Below are 19,766 nucleotides of genomic sequence, written 5' to 3' on the forward strand. Positions count from 1 at the left end.
TAAGAATAACGACAGAGAGGAATGATATCCCTGGAATCACTTTCAGAATAATTTTTTTTCCCAGCTGATGAACAATAAAAACAGTAACAACAAAATCAGAATCCATTGCTGCGTTAAAGAGCTTGAGCATTTAAAGCAGCAGGTGATAAAACTGCAATGTGCGCTTATACAGTATATAATAAACTTGATGTTACCATGCGTTGGTGTAGACGCTAATAGAGTTATTGCTGTAGTTACCATTCTTGGTGTGAATGGGCTTTTAATCAACTTCTGAACAGCTTGATATGAACAGCTTGATAGGGTAATCAATATACAGCTTACTGGCATAGGAAAAAGCATTTTGCTATGGGGAAAAATTTCAACCTGAAGTGTTTTTTTTTGAGGCAAATATAAATTGTTCCCGTCTGAATCTCTTTATAAAACTAAAATAAATTGTGGAGGGGGAAAGAAATAAAAATTCTTAAATAGCAGGATGCACCTTGTAAAGTTTGCAATATTCAGTTGTAATCTACAGGGGCTTTTTTGAAGAACTTTTTGGACACTTTTTTTTTTTTTCTCTATAAATCGTTCTGTGTCTTAATCTAGTGGATCTTTTCACCTCTCCATTAACTTTTTCTTTAAGCTGCATGGTTTGAGTTATTACTGCAAAAAAAGTTGAAGGATGAGTTAAGTGCCGATGTGTAATAATTTTCAAAACCCCATACACCTAATGATGAGCTTGGCTTAAGAAGCACAAAACATCTTCACTCGCACCTTTTAAGTTACACACTTCTAACCCTTACAATCCAATGGAAGGCAAGGGATGTAAACAAAATGACAAACTGAAAATTCACATTTCATGGTCCTAAATAAACAGAAAACAGACTTTTAAAAGGGTCTTAAGGTAAACCATTATGAGACCAAGAAATTAGCTTGTAATTTATTGGTAGAAAAGGTCAAGGAAATAATCATAAAAACCATGAAAACATAAACCCCACTGACTTGTACCGTATAAATAAATCACTTTTACTCTTGCATAAGCTAAGTGTTTTGAACATAAAGTTTAATGAGCTTTGTGCACACGCACATCCTTCAAATTACTCGACTCCAGGAAGGGTACAGAGCAAATTCTATGACAATGTTTAAAACTTTGACAACATGTCTCTGCTTATCTGTGTAATCAGCGTAACGCTGCGGATGAAATTCAAAGTCAAATTTCATATACTTGATTGTTCAGAGGAATAGTTTCACACTTAAAAGGAGTGTGCCAGTAACATATTGGCTGCGCAGCACTAACTCCTGTCCAATCCACTTCAAAACAACAAGAAAGGGGAGGGAAATAGACACACGCACATTCACAAACACACTCATACCACTCGCACAAAGAGGTCCAGGGCTGCAGCAGGTTTTAATGCTCTTATGGAAGGCCAGAGAAATTGCACACATGGCACCGAGTCCAACACACGCACCCTGCCCTGCCATTAGAAAATCTTGGACTCTCTCTTTAACAGACGTCAATCAACAGTAATAAATAAATTTCATCTTTAGAAGGCTTTGTTGGGCAGGAACAAAAAAATACAAAAAATAAAACACCATCCTCCTTGAATCCATTACTTCACAGGACCAAAGTTCCTGTCTTCTGTCTGCTAACAGACTAGACTGTTAGAAGAAATATTTTCAGACCACAGCGGCCTCACAAGTAATGCTACATGAACCAAAGTTTCCAACAAATTGAAAAGGAGGGGGGGAGAGAGAAAGCAGCATCCTGTAGATCACGTTTCTGGAGAAAACCTCAATTCCTCAGGGTCAGGGTCTTTGGGAAGACTGATCTGAATCAGCATAATCCCACCAATATCAAATCCATCCTGACATCATCTCTTAGCAGTATTGGGATCAGTGTGTTTAAAGGGAGAGTGACAGGGTGTGACATGGAAAGCAGCTCGTTGGTGATGCACAGGGTGTCATGACAGCATAGTAAGAAGTCTTCAGTGCATCCGTCTCTAGACTCCCTCCTCTTCCTGCTGGCTGTCCTTATAGATATCTCTGACCAGCAGCACTCGAGTCAGGAGCCTAGCCAAAGCGCTCTTCTCTAGAGGCGTCGAGCTGAACCACAGCGGACTGTCCGAGGAAGCAGAGACCTCTGGCTTCAGGTACAAAAAATCTGTCCTCTGTCTCACAGACTCTGGGCTGAGAAGAGAGGAAGAGAGATGATGTCAGATCGCTTAGGGTCCATTTAACAGGAATAGAGATTCAGTGATATTAGAAACCTGGCTGATACCAAAAAGACTATTATTTAAAGCACGCACGCAAAAAACAAAATCAAAATCAGTAGCTTTAAAAGTAATTTCAGAAAACAGTATGTAGTGTATGAAAGACAGATATTCATTTTGAAAGTGGCTAAAGATTTAATACATTTAAAAGCGTTATTACATTTTATCATCATTAACTAAGTGATGTCAAAAATAATCTAATCTAAATGCAAAATGAGCAACATAATTAAATATACAATATCTCTGGATAGGACCAATTAAAATGCATAATTATTAAAAAAAAAAAAAAAGAAAAACATTTTTTTTTAGAATATAAAACAAAATATGATCTGCACAGCATGATAATTAGATATAAACTACCACTGAAACATTTCTGGTCAGTAAGATTTCTTTATGTATTGAAAGAAGTGTCTTATGCAGTGAAAGCCGTAAAATTCTGAAATATTTTTACAGGCACAGCTCTTTAGTTAGTTTTATGTGTCCTCATAGTACAAGTGTCAACACCATGCTTCAGGATGTGAACAGCAAATGTTATAATCATTGGACACTGCTAAGTTCAAAATTTCAAAACTAGCCAATCATGGTCTTGGGTCGCACTTTCCCACCAAAATAGTGCTGGTGCTGGGCAGAGGATCTGCAATCCTCTTTTACATGAAGTTCTTCAAATGCATAAACAAGAAATTGTTATATATTACTTACCACTTCGAAAGGTAAAGCTCATACAGTCGGCATTCATGTTTCTTAACAGGACAGTGAGCAGATCCTCCTGAACCACTGTCCGCCTCAAAGTTCGAGTCACAGTCGTCTTTACGCCTTCTCTTACTTCCTGATTGCTCTATGGAAGAAGAGACTAGGTTCATCTTCGGGTACAGAACAGACAAAACTGTCCCAAGCAAATAGCTCAAACAGAAATGTATTACTATACACAAAAGCATGACAATAAAAATTGGTTGCAGAATAATAGCTATACTGATGAATAATTTATGAATTATGCCATGTATGATGCTTCAGATGAACGCACCGTGCTGCTCCTGTGAGATGGAGGGGATGCGTATACAGACGGTGGTCTCGTGGCTGTGTGGTTTGGAACTGCTTGGGCCGTAGACATTTCCAAACGAGAGGCGTAAGTGCTGTTCAGTGGTTCGAAGACCAAAGTATTTGGTGTTGAGATAAAGGAGTGATCTCAGCAGGACAGAGGGCGTCTGCTCCCCAATCTGCCCGCTGCTCCACAGATGCTGCTCTTCAACACGACCCCACCGCGAACCTCAACAGAAAAACACTCACAGTTACAAACTGATATTTAGAATCAGCAATAAAATTAGACAACATTCAAAATCAGGCTAAAGAAAGATCATTTATGTGAAACGCCCTCATAGTTGGATTGAGTCAACAGCACTTCAGAATGTGAACAGCAAGTTATAATCACTGGACATTTCAAAACGGCAGCCACATTACAATAATCTCTTCACACTTTTAAACATATTAGTGCTTTTACCATCAGGAAGGACACTGGGTTGCCAGTCTTTGAGGAGCTTGTTCAGTTCTTCCCCAAACATGTGGTACTGCGGGTCACCAAAGAGGTCAACCGTCCTTCCTTTTTCTTGTAAATGCTACAAAAAAAATATTAGAACACAAACAATACAACACCTCGATTGTAATGCTTTTAATAACAGTTGACAGGTCAGTCTCCAATAAGCAGTCTGATGTGTCCTCATAGCAAAAGCATCAACAGCATGTTTCAGGATGTGAACAGCATATGATATAATCACTGGACACTGCTTAGACCAGGAGAGCTCAAGCAAAGAATTTAGTTTTAAATACAGCTTAACTACTTAATCATGGTCTCTTTAGTTCTCCTTTTCAATTGGTGTGAACTTTAGTGTTGAACTAGGAGTAATATGGGATGCCCAATATATTGGTACCATATTAGCAGGGGTGCACATAAGCTTTTCTGTTTGGTTCTTATGAGAGCACCTGGAAATTTGGTTTGGTGCTCACACTGCACAGTGTGACTCAAATTTAACAAAAATAAAATAATGAATAATAGTTATAATAGTTTTACTTTATTTTTAAAACAAAAAACAAGACAATAAATTGTGATAATATGATTAAAATGCTATTATTTTATAGTACACTTAAATTCAATGCTAATATTTACATTTTTCTTATTTTTTACTTGTTTACTTTTTATATGAATTTTTATCATTTTCAAACCTAAAATCAGTGAACTTATTTTGGCGGATTGCTGAGTGAAGAGCAGTAGCGCATAGCCTAGATTTATGCTTTCAGTTCGAATGGAAATCTTATGAAGTATTACAGTTTGTCGATCTAAAACACAGATTGTCCATTAACTGCTGTCAGCCATGTTGGTATGCAAATGAGCGGTCTGAACTTATTTACCCAGAGTATTTTTTATTTTGATCATGTATGCACAGTTGTGCACCACTTATGTGCAACCCTGCATATTAATCACACATATTATAAGCTTTTTTTAGTTATCGGCATCGGCCAACATTGGATATTTAATTGAGCATGCTTATTTCCCTTATTTTTACATTTAGATTCTTCATCATCTAATAAACTCCTATTTAATCTTTAAAATAACTAATTTAATACTTTTAATAAATTACATGTAATTTGTACATTTTAGCAAACCTCAATGCATATCATTTTTCATACTGTACACACTGTAATGCTGTAATTCTTAAATATAATATAGTTTTAGTAGTACAGTTTAGTATTTAAAATGATAGATTGTAGTTTGTGTTTTATTTTAAGTGTATTATTTCAACAAAACTAAAATATATATATATATATATATATATATATATATATATATATATATATATATATATATATATATATATATATATATATATATATATATATATATATATATATATATATATATATATATAAAAATTGCACAGGCCATACTATAATTCTGAATTTCAATTATTTGTATAGCTCTACTCTGGAGAAAAGCCTGCATATATTAATTTTTATGGATGTATATTGGGTTTCCATAAGCGAAGCATTCATTTATGTTATGTTAAACACAGAGGTTTACTAAAGTGCAACATTTCAATCTCCACTCCAATTTTTAATCACGAGTCTCTGCTCTAAGGATCCTCATTAATAGCTTTAATAGACAACAATCATGTGCATATAGGCTGTGGACAGTCTCACCTTCTGGATGCCAAGACAGAGGTAAAGGAGGCTGTCTGGAGTATAGCACTCCCCATTGGGTCGACGCACCTCTTTGACGAAGTGAGATAAAGACAGATTCAGCTCGGCTGGGCTCAGGGACAGGAGACTAACTGTTCAACAGACACAAAATAAAAACCTTAAACAACATCAGTACAGCATACAGAAACATTTAAGATTATCTTGAGGATTTTTAAGATGCTTGTTTACACAAACATGATAAAGCCTGTTTTCACAAAAGTCTGATTCTATGTTCAATTCAGATGGATGGAAAAAAGTGCCCTCATAACTCAAAGTGATCAACAAAACTGTTTCAGAATGTGAACAGCAGTGAAGTTATAATCATTGAGCACATTCAAACCAAGCAAAAGTCTCTCAACAATCCATCCAAGCTTCAAAATGTCCCTACGTCTATCTGGCATTACAACATCTACAAAACAAACTGAATGAACTAATTTAAGTTTGTAAGAAGATCATTCATGACTAATACCTTGTTTCCTCTCTTTTCCTTTGAACTGGCTGGACGGTGAGGCTTCAGATGTGGCCCATCTCCTCCATGCATTTAAACCGTATCTGGTGTTCAAGGAGAAAGAGCTATCTGCTGCTGAGGACTCTACCGTTGGTGACGAGGATAACGAGGATGAAGACTCTTCCTCTACTGCCCGCCTCTTCTGGCCCTGCAGCAATAGTAAGTCAGAAACATCAGCATACACACAGTCATTGTTAACAATCACCATCTGTGACGCCACAAGCCTCATATAGAACCTCAGCAATCACGACACATCAGCATGTGAACAGCAAATGGATTTCTAATCACAGGACAGTGCTGGATGCAGTGATATAAGGGTAGATGTGTTCATTACCCTCCTCCTGGTTCTGGGCCGAGGTGTCTTCTCTTTCTCCTCAGACAGGACTGGAGGCAATGAGAAGAGTGTGTCTGTATCCAGACGCTCAACCGAGACAGGCTCTGATGCTGAAACAGACCAGAGCAACACTTCTTTACTTTGTATAATTATGATGTTTGGAAAAGTGATTATACATTCAGAGAGTGTAACAGAGAAATATACTTTTACTATTCAACGTAGGCATAGTCAAGATTGCAAAAAATTGGGCGAAATTGACCTTCGAATATTATAAAAAGGTCAATAATCCTTCACAATAACACGCAAGTTCCTTTAGCGCTACTGTACCTAGGGGGAGGTCCTTCTCCAAGTCCAAATCTGGTTCATACTTGTCTTCTTCCTCCTCTTCTGAGCTACCACTGCCATTTTCATGTTTTACACTTTCCAGCTTCACTTCTCTACTGCCCTTTTCACATTTGATGTCTAGAAAAAGAGAGGAGGCTTTTGGATTTACAAATGTTGTAGTATGAATGGAAGGGAATGACAGGCTTATGAGGGTAGAAGTGTAAAATTGACACTAAAGAGTGTCACAAAGCTGAGAAATGAGAACCAACAGCAGCTAATTGCTGAGGTGAAGGCAGTCATGTTACAAACACAAGTAGAGTCCTGTCAAAGGCAGACAACTACTAACATGTTCTTACTTGAGCATTTGGGTTTCTCATCTTCTTGTGCAATCACTTCAGCCATCGCTATTAGATCAGCTTCCAGAGGGTCAGAGGGGACTTTGGCTTTGAGCTCACTGATGGTCTTCACAATCTGCTCAGCGTTTTGCAGCGTGGTTGGTAGAAACACTGGCACAGGCACCTGAAAGAACCAAAACAAGCCACAGAGGCAATGAGGGTCATTTCTACGAGGTAAGGCATGTTGCCATTATGTATTTTCAGAACATTCTCATGTTTGAGTAACAAAGTAAATAGATAAAGGAATAATAAAAATACATCAATTAAAAAAAAAAAAAAAAAAATTATATTATATATTAAAAAAAAAAAGACAAAACTTATAATAAAAATAAATTTACAAAAACATGAATTAATAAAATATTATATGCATAATATGAACCATTTTCACGAATCGACTTGACTACGAATTGTACTGGAAGAGAAACCTGACTGACATAACGTTACTGAAGCTATATGTACATGTATCAAAACAATGCAATTACAAACACATTGATTTTGTGAGGGAGCTCTTACCGGTACAGGTATTGCAAAAGGAGTGGGCGTGGCCTGAGCATAGAGGTTCATGGGAACTGGGACGTAAACGGGAACAGGGACTGGAACAGGAACATACTCCTTTCCTGAGCCCTCCACACCTACCTCATCTGAGGAGAAGCAAAGACAGAAGCACATAAACCTCAATCTTTTCCCAAAAAGGTTTGTGCAGTTTTACTGTCACAGAACAGAAGGTGCTCACCTGTCTGCAGTGGTTTGCTCTGCATGTGGGGTTTGCAGTAGGTGGCCTTGGTCATGGTGAGGGGCTTACAGAGTACAGCTTTATTCTTCACATCCTTCAGGATCCCTCCCCCAGCAAACGATACAGGCCCCTGAGTAAACGACTGCAACAGTCACAACAAGAGTCAATCTAAATGACTACATGCCAGTTTGTAGCTTCTTGTGTTTAACAATGATTTAGTCAAAACTGACAACACCCTCACCATCTTAGATGCTTGGGTTGCTCCTCCAAACCCTGTGAATGGACCAAAGGATTTCATTTTAAACATGACAGCATGATTCACACATGCACATTTGCTGGGGGTTTTAAACTGTACCTAAAGCTGTGTTTTCTGGCCCTTTCTGCGTGGCCATGTTGGGCTCGTTCTGTTGGCAGTAGAAGCGCAAAAGACACTGCTGGTCACAGAAATGCTTCATCTCTGCACGCCACTGCACAGACTCCGTCAGGTTCCCCTGTACCTTACAGCAGTCGCAGCGCGCCGCCTAGTGGACACGGCACAGAAATGCAGGGATTTCAAAGTACTGCAGCACAAATGATTATAACCAATAATTTACAACAGAAATCATTTAAAATATGCAGGATCTCTGATACGATATAAATGAACCCCTCATAACAGACATTCATTTAATGGATCTATTTTAATCTAGAGGAAGCCATTTTTGTCAGCTTAACCAAAATATGTCAGTCCCCTGTGGTCTGTGAAGAAGCAGCACCACCACCAGGGCTTGATCACATGATCCCAAAGTTATGAATGATCAAATTAGGCAAGAAGATCAGTGTACCTTGTAGTACCAGTCGTGAAACTTTTTAGCACACGTCTCACTGCAGAAGTCCCTGCTGACTCCGTCTATTTGTTTGGTGAGAGATTTCTTACACATCTGAGTGCAGTGGTTGCAAGTGACACACTTTAGGCCCAGACGCCTGGCGAAATCCTGCTTGAACAGTAACTTACAACCTGCAGAGCGAACAAAAACACTGCCTGTCATGATGGATAAAATGTAGTAAAGTTTAATATATCAAATATGTCAAAGTCACTAGAACATTGTCCTCAGACCCTGAAGATAAAATCAAAACATGTCATGATGTGAACAGCAGTAGATTTAATCACAGGACAATGTACTGTTAAACTCAGACAGAAATTCAGAACAGAATAATGACCTTCACTACAAAAGGGCCTCTTCACACCCGAAAACTTCACAGTCTCATGCAGAGTCTTCTCTTCCTGACAGTATTCGCAGAACGTCACTATGCAGTGGAGCTTCTTGTAGTCCTCACAACAGGCCTTACTGCAGAACTGATACACCTTATCCTGCAGGAATCAGATATAAATCACACTTCAATCTTAGGCTACTCAAATCCTTAAAAGAACAGTTTAACAACCATAATATGCTTGCCCTCTATCAACATCAACATTTGCTTGGACTACTTTAATAGTGCATAGATAGGACTTTTGTGCCCTTTGTGTCCAGATCTTTCAAGTCTGCGCTTATATGGTGATACCATGTTGTTATATGATCTGTAATTTGATTTTGAATTATTTTCAAGATTTACTTTAAAAGGTTTAAATCTAAAAAAATTGGCTAGTTGAAATGTGCGAGATCTCACCTCCCACTCCAGAATCTCTGGCTTCAGGTTGAAGGAACCACGACAGTAGTTACATTTCAGCTGGATGTTCTCAGAAGCTGAAGCAGCAATTTGCCCATTGGCTGATGTTTGGATGGTGGCATTCTGCAGGGGACATTTGGATAATAAAGCCACCAGTAGAACATTACCATTTTGTACTTAAAACATGTACATTCCTTATGTTTAATGCTGCATTTACTAGTTTGAGTTCTTCTACTCAAGGTTCTCCAGAAATTTCAGATATAGCACAAGCTTTAAAGGCATCTGAAGTACCTGGAACTTGGTGACACATTGTGAACTGCAGAAGCTCAAAACCTTCCCTTCAGGTAGAGTTGCCTGGTACTGAGGTAATGCATTTCTCTTACAGAAGTGGCATGAGGGCTCAGAATCTACAAATACAAACAAGATCAAACATGAGCTGCCATTTATAACAGATACTCAGTTCTCTTGACCTCAAATCTCTGACTCAGAGTTTGTAATAGGTACATATCTTAAAGCAGGAATCAAACTGCCTGCCTGTGAAAGGAGCCAATATTGCCATTATATGTACTGCAGAACAAATAAGGACAACATTTTGCATATTCAACATGTGTTATGAAACCACATCAAACTTTAGGAGAACACAAATGTAGGCCGTATGGCACCCATGGAGTGAGAGTGACAGCATCAGCTCTGGGTTGTGATTATCTACTCACTCTGTGCAGCAGCTGCGAATTTGCTCTTGGTCATACAGGCTGTGGTGCAGTAAGACTCCATGGCTCCATTTGACCCAATACACTGAGTGGCATCAAATGATCTGCACATCACCTTACAGCCACTACACTGCACTATCTTCCCATGAGTCTGTGGTAAAAAAAAAATTGAGAGTAAGCACTAAAAACATCATCAAAACTAGAGCTGTACAATTAATCAAAATAAAATCGAAATGATGAAATGGCTTAGTGCAATTATCAAATCACAAAGCCTGGGATTAAATTAAATAGATGCTGCGTTTTCCAGAGTGAATCGCTCCACTGTGTTCATTTACATGTGTGCAGCTCATGAGCCGGTGTCTCAGAGCGGCTCCACACAAACGCATCTCGGCTCTGAGTTTAGCTCGCTTACAATGTGCATTTGAGTACAAGCTATAAATATTAATATTACAGTTGTACTTTAAAAACCCCCCCCCAAAAAAACTATAATAATATTACTATTTAAATTTTATTTTGCATTGAAGTATTATAATAGTAATACTCCTGATTTTGTTTGACACTTTTTATTTTGTAACAATGTCATTATTAGTTTTTTTTTAATAAAACAAAATTGGATTTTTACTACTAAAGCGTGCTAACAGACATCACTGTGGGATGTGAACCAAACACAAGCACTGACCTGTTTATAGTCCCTGATGCAATTTTGACAGCAAAAGCGTTTCTGCTGACCGTCGATGAGTAAAAAGTGGTTCGCTGTTGCACGACTAGGCAGGTAGTTCCCACACTGTTCGCAGCAGTTCATGATGAGCCCGTTAGCCATACGGTAACGATTGAAGCACGTGTCACTGCAGATCTTGTGGGTCACGTTCTTAAAGCTCACCTCATGTCGAATCTGGAGAAGATACAAAAAGACATACATCAAAAAATGCATTGTATTCAATGCGCATTTAAAAGTAATAGATTAGCATAACGTTATAAAATCAACACATTGACAACTAAATTGGTGTAATGGTTGTTTGCTGCTGTTTCCAAGGTGATCAGCATGGATACACCACAAATACAGTCAAGGATGGCAGTAACCATGGCTACATGGCTGGAGGCTTGATAGTGCTCGAAAATGATATTCTACAATGGACAACAATGAAAGGTGGGTGAAAATGACAGTACTTGGGTTTTTCATCCAGGTGCAATGAACTCGTATTACAGATGCACTGATTCTGAGCATCCTTCCTCAATGGAAGTACATCCAAATACAAGATTCCAGTGCTCTACTGTAAGCAAAAATGATTTAGGTAAACAAGCTCTAATGCAATCAAAACAACAAATTTATCTACATTATACCATCAAGATATAGCAGATTGCATCACTTGCAGCGTATACAACCTAGCTGACTTTAATGGGAATAATCCAGCTCTATCATGATGTCACACTAGTTACAATTATTTAATATTCACATAAAAAAATATTAAATAAGCCTTCACCATTGTAGAATTCATTAATTCACCAGTATCACCCAATTCACAATGACTGCCTTTCAGCCATCATCGGTGCAGCTCTTATTAGTTAGGCCTACTGGGCGAACACCGTGTAACAAAACTCATTATTAATGATCAAAGCTTTCTAAGTAGGATTGGCATATTACTTTATTAAAAAATGAGGAGTGCACAAACACTCGGTTGTTTTTTGGAGATGTGGGCGTTGCAGATGATTGTAAGAGCGGGCTTTAAGTGGCCTAAATGATCTGTCATTTTCAAACGGAGGTCCAGTCATGACATTTACATTAAACACTACAGGGTCAAAACATTAATTTAAAAAGAAAAGAAACATGCACAGATGATTTGTTTACAATAATCCATAACATGCATTTAGAAAATAGACAAATTTTAATTTACTGCCAACTTCAAGAACCATTACTTCATTAGAGTACAAATACATTTAAACAGTTATGAAAATATGATTCATACACTACTCTTCGAAAGATTGGGGTCAGTATATTTTTTGTTTGTTTTTCAAAGTATCATCTTGATCTCACCAAGGCTGCATTTATTTGATCAAAAATATTTGTATATTTAGCATAGAAATTTTGGGAGCACTTTAGTACACATAAGGTAAAATACAGAGCAACCATTTTTATATATTTAAAATGTTTATTCTTGTGATGCAAAGCTGAATTTTGAGAACCATTACTCCAGTCTTTAGTGACAAGATCTTTCAGAAATTATTCTAATATGCTGATTTGGAACTCAAGAAACATTTCTAACTATTATCAATGTTGAAAACAGTTGCTGGATTTTTTTTTAAAGAAAGTTAAATAAAAATATTTTAAATGTACCTTGCTTACCATGAATTTACTGTAATTTCTTTTAAATATTACTGACCCCAACATTTGAATGGTAGAATGAAAAAAAAAATTAATAAATATATATATATACACACACAAATGTTTGACAAAAATCAAAGAAAATAATTTGCAGACATACTAATGTTTGCAGCTGGTTATTATTTGTTATAAACAAAATCAAAAATACAGCAGAATGTAAATTGTCTGACCTCAGTGAGTTTTCCACAGACGGTGCACTTTGTTTTGAGCTGGTTCTTCTGAGGATTCTGTTTGTTTTCATAAGCTGCCAAGCAGCCTGTGCTACAGAACTCCTGAAATGATTCACTGGAGTCCACCTGGGCCACTATGGTGCCTCCTTTCATATTGGTAATGTCTCTGATTGGGAGAAAAACAAAAAACAAAAAAACAAAAAACAAAACATCAAACCAATGAGTTTGTACTAACAAGAGTGGTTAAGCTAGCACTTTCAGACACGAGATTACGCTCTCAAACTCATTTAAAAGTCATACTTCTTGCACATGGTGCAGCTCTTCTTGGGAGCGGGCTTGTGGGAGAAGGCAGACAGGCAGGTTGTCGAACAGAACAGGTGGGACGAGCCCTTGCGCTGGTACGCAGTCTGGCCTTTCTTCAAAGGCTTCTTACAGTTGGCGCATGTGACTTTCATGGTGCGCTGCGGCTGCTGGGATCCTGAGGACGACTGGCAGGGTGGTTTGGGCAAAGGAGCTGCAGGAGATGGTGAGTCCACTCCAGGCTGCTTCTGGTTACGGGGAAAAGAGGCCGACTGGGAGATCCATGAATCTAAAGAAGAAAAAAAGGATTTAAATCTCATGTTATAACAAAACCACTGCAAAACCTTCTGGTTTGTGAATCTTAGTAACAAAGAATACAACCTTAAACTACTGTAAAATAAGCACATGAATGGATTTTCTATTTTCTAAATACATATTACAGACTCTATTGTCAACAATTCATCAGTGTACGCATTTCATTTTTTATTTTCTGACCTCACAATGTTTAAAGGGGTCATATAATGCCCATTTTCCACAAATTGATATTATTCTTTAGGGTCTTGATGAAAATTCTGTAACATAGTTTGGTTAAAATTTCTCATTGGTAGTGTAAAAACTACATTTTTTACCCTGTCAAAAACAGCTCTTGCAATCCGTATTGTGTCATTCTCCTTTAAATGTTAATGAGCTCTTTTGACCCCGCCCCTCTCTTCCGAGCTGCTCTCTGAGGGACTGCTTACTTTAGCCGCATTCATCTTGAAACTTGCTAATTAGCACATTATTAGGAAAGGCCATTTGCAAAGATTCATTTAAAAAAAACCTTGTACTCACTTCTACTGGAGGTGAAGCTGGATCATGAATGATTCGCGCGAACATAGACGCATTTAGGTAGATGGAGGGCGCATTCCCTTCAGAACCAAACCGAATCCTCTTCAGCCGCTCAGATGACGGGAGTAAATGACTACTGCTATGTTCATTATTACATCCAGCAACAAAACACCTCAATCGCTTAAGAGTCATTCTTGTCTACATCTGCTCCGGCGGTGAAACAACTGATGACAGCTCACTCAGGGCAGGTCTGAGGTAAGACACCAGTGCAGTCTGTGCTGAAACGCTGCTGTCAATCAAACTATCGTGGGAGGGGCCTGTCTGTGTGACATCAGCTCGATTTGAGAAAGGGGTATATTTTAGTAGATTAAAAAAATAAATATATAAATAAATAAAAACACTGGATGGATTTTTATTATTGTAGGGTGGTTGTGTACACACACTGCCAACACATATTTCAGTTCAAACAACTTGCAAAAGTGCATGTAGCATTATATGACCCCTTTAATCAAAATAACTGGACCTTCCTTTGAAAACAACAGACTTCTCTTCTGATCATGTATGCAGGACTTCTCCAATCATTTAGCATTCTTAAACCCACCCCTACAAACATACATATTTTTCCCTTTTCAATAAACAGTTACACTCTGATGTATGTCACAATACGAAAGAAAAAGATCTGTCACTGTTTCTGTAACAGTGATTTTAAACAACAAAAACAACAGATGCAGAGCCAGAAGTCTGTCAGTATACCATCTTTCCTACTGTTTCCTACTAAACTCTTCATCTTTGCACTACATGCATTATGGATAATGGTGCACTGCTTTTAGAAACTGAAACCTCTAATACAGATATGGTATTGTTCTGTCAGTACTATAGGGCCCTATGATTTCAGCGATGTGGAAAATGCAGACAGGAATCACGGAATCCAGTCATAAAAATGGAATTTACTGTATAACACCTAATTTCATGAATTTGCCAAATTTTGGAATGATACATCAAAAGTAGGTCAGTACACTTAAATTAAAACATGACACGGACTAGTCTCTGTGAATATTAAGCTGCAAGAATACCATTTTAATATGAATCCTGCATGTTCTGCACATCTCTGTGTAGATGAATGACGCCCCCTTACTATGTAAAGCACTTTGAGTACCCAGAAAAGCACTATATAAATGTAATGAATTATTATTACTACACTGAAGCGTGTGTGACGCTCGCGGTGATTTCAGCATCTGCCTCCTCAATATACACGAGTACATGAACACAATCTCTAGATCTACTTTGAGAGTCACTTCATAAGCATTTTACCATTTCTTTAGCGTAAAACTATCTAACAACCATCGTCATATCAAACAAACAGAAACCTAAAGGTCTTCACAGCAACCCGTCAAAATAAAAGTTTGGTTTAAATTAAAGAAACCGTGACAGAAATATTACTTAATGTAATGATTGTACTACTACTACTACTAAAATTATTATTAACACTATTTTTAAAGGAATATTTATCAGAAAAAAATATTTACCAGAATTTATTTAGGAGAATAATAAAACATACTTCATATGGCCTTAAATGTAATTGTTATTAAACTTTTAATCAATTGCTGTTTAATATAGTAAGTTTCATGATTTTAATTAGACATGCTTTTTGATTAATAAAATTTTAATTTAACCATTAAAACAGTGTAGAAACATTTAAATGAAATCCAGTAATTAAAACAGAAAAAAAATGGAATTTGGGGAAAAATCAAATGTATTTCATAGGGCCCTAGTACTAGAGAAGCAAGTCAATGCAAACTGTATGTACATGTATTTTGTGGAAAGGATGACACAGCAGATACATGTGGACTAGTGCTGTCAAACGATTAATCGTGATTAATCGCATCCAAAATAAAAGGTTTTGTTTACGTAATATATGTATGTGTGCTGTGTATTTTTATTATGTATATATAAATACACACACATGCATGCATGTATATATTTAAAAAAAATACTGTTTATATATTTATTTATAATAGAAATTATATGAATATAAATAGCCTTGTAAATATTTTCAAACGCATTCAAACACATTATGCAAACAAAAACTTATTTTGGATGCAATTAATCGTTTGGCAGCACTAATGTGGACGAATTACCAGATCTTTGGTGGGTCCCCGTTTCTCCATTCTGCACAGGCTGACTTGCAGCACCGATGCGTCCTGGGTTGAACGTGGATGAAGGTCTGCCGGCTGTACCCTGGTTCTGCTGGGCCTCTGGGTTCAGGCTGAACGCACTGCTGATCTGCAGACCATTCTCAGCCCCCTCCAAACCATCCAACCGGGCAGCCGCTGGACTGCCCTCACCTTTCAGCGACGTCACGTTCGTGATCATGAGGTTTATATCCTCTTGAGCGCACAGCGCCAGTGGCGTTGCTGTTGACGTTGCCATGGCATCCGCCGAAGAGTCTGTTCCCAGCGTGGTAACGCTAGCGATTTTGATTTCAGAGTCAGGCTCCGTGCTGCTCAGGGCATCCTCGGCCTCAGGGGGCGACAGTGAGGAAGAGGCAGCCCCCTTGAGCTCCGAATCTTCCTCGTCGTCGATAACGATTGGCTCACTCTGGCTTTTGGCCGTTGTGGATTCGGCTGTGCCAGTGGTAGCTGCAGAGGCGGGAGGACTGGGCACCTTGGAGGAAGCTGTTGCCGTGGTAGCCGACTCTGTACAGTCTTTGGCAGCAGCGAGGGTCTCTGCAGGTGTGGGACTGGGGGGCTGGACTCTCCCCTGAGAGTGAGCAGGAGGCTCTTCCACCAATACTACATCATCATCATTGTCTTCAGAGGCCTTGGGCAGGTCTGGTGCTGTCTGTGGCTCTTCTGCAGATGGATTCTGCTCTGTTCTGGGTGTGGTTTCCATATGTCCTTCCCCCTCCTCCCCCCCTGTGGCTGTACCTGCCTCCTCAACATCTGCCCTGGCTTCCAAATCTCCATCCATCGCTTAGGCAACCACCTGTTGACACAAACACAATGAGGTCAACAATTACCTGAGCAAGCAAAAAAAGAGAGCCATGAATGATGAATAGAAAAGAAAATTGGCTTGTTGATCAACAATCTCTTTATTTTGTAAAGATCCTAAACCGATTAACAAAATATATGACCAATCCAGCTACAGCCTACCAAAATTTAACAAGTCAGTGTTATTTTAATAATGACAGATTTTCAAGAGATTATTACAAGCTCAAATTACAACAATGGATGTCTAAAAATAGTGAAGTTCAAATTGTAAATGTAAGAACATGAAAACAATGTGGAATTTCAAATTCTCAAATGCAATAAAGTGAAAATCATTTGGAGAACTCCAATTTATGGAAAAAAAAAAATCAAGTGTAAAATGATTTGGAACTCAAGATTTGGGGTTCTAAATTCCAAAATGCAAGAAAGCGAACAAGATTTGGAACATCAAATTATTATTACTTAAGAAATTCAAATTATGGAAAAACAAGAAAGTAAAAATTATTTGGAACTTTAAATTCTGAAATGCGAAACATTATTATCATTATTAATATTATTATTGTTATTGTTTTTAGAACTTCAAATTATGAACTCTGGAGTCACCAAGTATCCATGACATCATAAAATGATCATTACTAAGCAACCAAAATTATTCACAGGCCAGTAAATGAACAGTAACTCTTGTATCATTAACACATGACCCATTTAGGCTTTCGATACAGAGCTCAACAAACACCATTTCACCATCTTTGTTGTCATATAAAAGTGAAATCAATTTCAATCAACATGTCTTTTAAAGTACAAACTAAATTTTTTTTTAAAGAAACATGCTGACATCAAATCTTTTGATCTCTCTGAAGAAACAGTGATGACAAATTTAGATTGCAACAGTTTAGTCTCCGAAACGTACTGTAGAACACAAAAATCAATGTGCTACAACTTTGCATTTGGAAATCTGAATCTACTATGACAATCCATCCATTGTAAAGACTTTTGGTTGAACTTTAATACATCTGGACTGCAATGCAGAGCTTGGAGTGTATCTCCCTCCATTCCCAGGCTTTGACACTGAATGCCTCATTTCAGCTGAGATCCTAATGTTGATGCAATGCCGGCACAGACTCCTTATGGAGGCAACGCCAAGCAGCACATACAAAAACACTGCTCAAATAGATGTGACAAACAAGTTAGCATTTTGAATCTGTGGGCTTTCCCTACAAGCTGATGTCATGATCAGGATGCTGGAGAGAGGAAAGTATATGCAGTGTTACTGATCCACCTCTCGGACGTGATATAATCACATGCATATGCGCCATGCTCGTGCCAAGTCTGCATTCTGAGCAACAACGCATCTGTTTTCCAAAGGTCCCTACTAAAATGCATCACAGTTGCATGGCCCTATAAAGCAGCACTTCTCTAGAACCAATCGTGTCAATTATCAACATAATCAAGTCATTTTTGGGGCTATTCCTACCATTCACCCCTGGGCCGTGCCCTTGACTCCGGACCCTCTGTATCTACACACACACACACACACACACACACACACACACACACACACCCGACCGCGATCCGTGCGCTGTCAAGGCAACCGGATGACGACGTCAACACGCTGTGCTTCACAGGCTTTCATTACATTCAGGAAACTCAAGGGCCAACGGGTCCGCAAACTTGCTAGGCGAGACCCCCAGGCGGGAGGAGCCTCACAATCTACCCCAACTGCCCCTTTTTAAGCAAAACCCCCGGCCCATGTGTCGCTTGTGCTCCCACCCCTGGCCTCTCTGGCGCATGCAGCCATTGGATTAGCGGCGAACTGGAGGGAGGAGAGCCTCCGAGACTGCGCCATTGTTATTGTAGTGAAGAAAATTAGTCAGAAGTAGTTATCGGCAAATAATCCCCGCGAGAAAACTGGAGGGAAACTAATTTGAATTTCATGTATTCGAATAGATGCGTAACGGCGCGCATTTTTTGAATAACAACACATATAGAACACTGCTACCAATTTTGAATCTTGCTTTCAGGCATAGAACACACTTCTAGCACATTAATACAGAAAATACGTCTGTTTTTGCCTATACTTATGACTCCCTTTCGGATTTCTACGAGAACTGAGTTTTCTCGCTGGTTTTACACTTGAGTGAAGGTTTAATTGAAGTTACCCAAGAGCGTTTACCCCTGGCAATCAAAAGGCAATACATGTGGTGCCCTGTGGGGGCGCTGCACTGTTAAGAAACATCAACTATAACGCCTATAGGTGACTAGCCACAAATATTTCACTGAATATTCCAAGCTTATCCATTTAACTAGGGACTAAAAGCACATCTAGTATTCAGCTACAAAAACAAGCGATATTTACTAATTGGTAAATCACTTGCCCCCTTCAGTCAGTGGGTAGCACTGCCTCATGTCCGCCATTAGAGAGCGAGCGAAACAATGCGCGACAGCATAGGCAATAGCACCCTGCCACGGCGGAGGGGGGAAATCTCAGGCGGGGTAAAATTGCACGTTAAATTACCCTCGCGTACAAACACAGGTGACCCCGATGGTTTCCTCGGCTCGAGCTCCACCGCGGACATAGTTGTGAAAACTTTGGCCAATTACGCGCAGTTCAGCATCAAAACGCCAGAGAAATTCTTACCGGAGTAGAGCTGGAGACGATAGAGCGCCACTTTTGTGCCTTGACATAAATCCTGGCGCGCATGCGTGAAAACGTACGGACGTTCCAGGCGCGTGGGAGGAGAAACGAGCTCTTCGCGCTACTCACACGGGATCGTGCGCGCGCTGGTTATGGAAAGTCTGACTCGTTTAGAGGAATCGGTTCTTTCGAACAGTTCCTATCAAAGACTCGGTTCAAAAACACGATTCGGTGATTCTTTTTACGCCATGACGCAATAACGCCACCACGTGGTCCTTGAAAGCCCAGCGTGACAAAACGTTTCATATAAAGGCACCTTATGCTTCTGTTACGTTTTTGAA

At 38.8% G+C, this 19,766-nt stretch overlaps 1 protein-coding gene across 2 annotated transcripts; it reads right to left on the reverse strand.

Annotated features, from left to right (window-relative positions):
* Positions 1-1,021: 1,021 nt before the first annotated feature.
* On the reverse strand, positions 1,022-19,584 carry zmym2 (zinc finger, MYM-type 2). Of its 2 annotated transcripts, none has more exons than XM_058786282.1 (23): positions 19,429-19,584; positions 15,942-16,788; positions 12,976-13,264; positions 12,676-12,841; positions 10,805-11,017; positions 10,129-10,276; positions 9,707-9,822; positions 9,416-9,538; positions 8,969-9,119; positions 8,593-8,765; positions 8,127-8,292; positions 8,013-8,044; positions 7,772-7,901; positions 7,552-7,679; positions 7,000-7,162; positions 6,647-6,781; positions 6,320-6,429; positions 5,947-6,133; positions 5,439-5,569; positions 3,745-3,859; positions 3,271-3,513; positions 2,949-3,084; positions 1,022-2,166 (listed from the first exon to the last, which is right to left on the reverse strand). In XM_058786282.1, exons 2-23 carry the CDS (start codon positions 16,771-16,773, stop codon positions 1,980-1,982), a joined length of 4,074 nt encoding a protein of 1,357 aa, XP_058642265.1. In that variant the 5' UTR covers positions 16,774-16,788; positions 19,429-19,584; the 3' UTR covers positions 1,022-1,979. The 2 variants fall into 2 exon arrangements, with proteins under 2 accessions (XP_058642265.1, XP_058642264.1); XM_058786281.1 differs by having other exon boundaries at positions 7,772-7,913; positions 19,429-19,583.
* Positions 19,585-19,766: the final 182 nt, after the last annotated feature.

Source organism: Onychostoma macrolepis, chromosome 09, assembly GCF_012432095.1.
Source record: "Onychostoma macrolepis isolate SWU-2019 chromosome 09, ASM1243209v1, whole genome shotgun sequence".
NCBI classification, from domain to species: domain Eukaryota; kingdom Metazoa; phylum Chordata; class Actinopteri; order Cypriniformes; family Cyprinidae; genus Onychostoma; species Onychostoma macrolepis.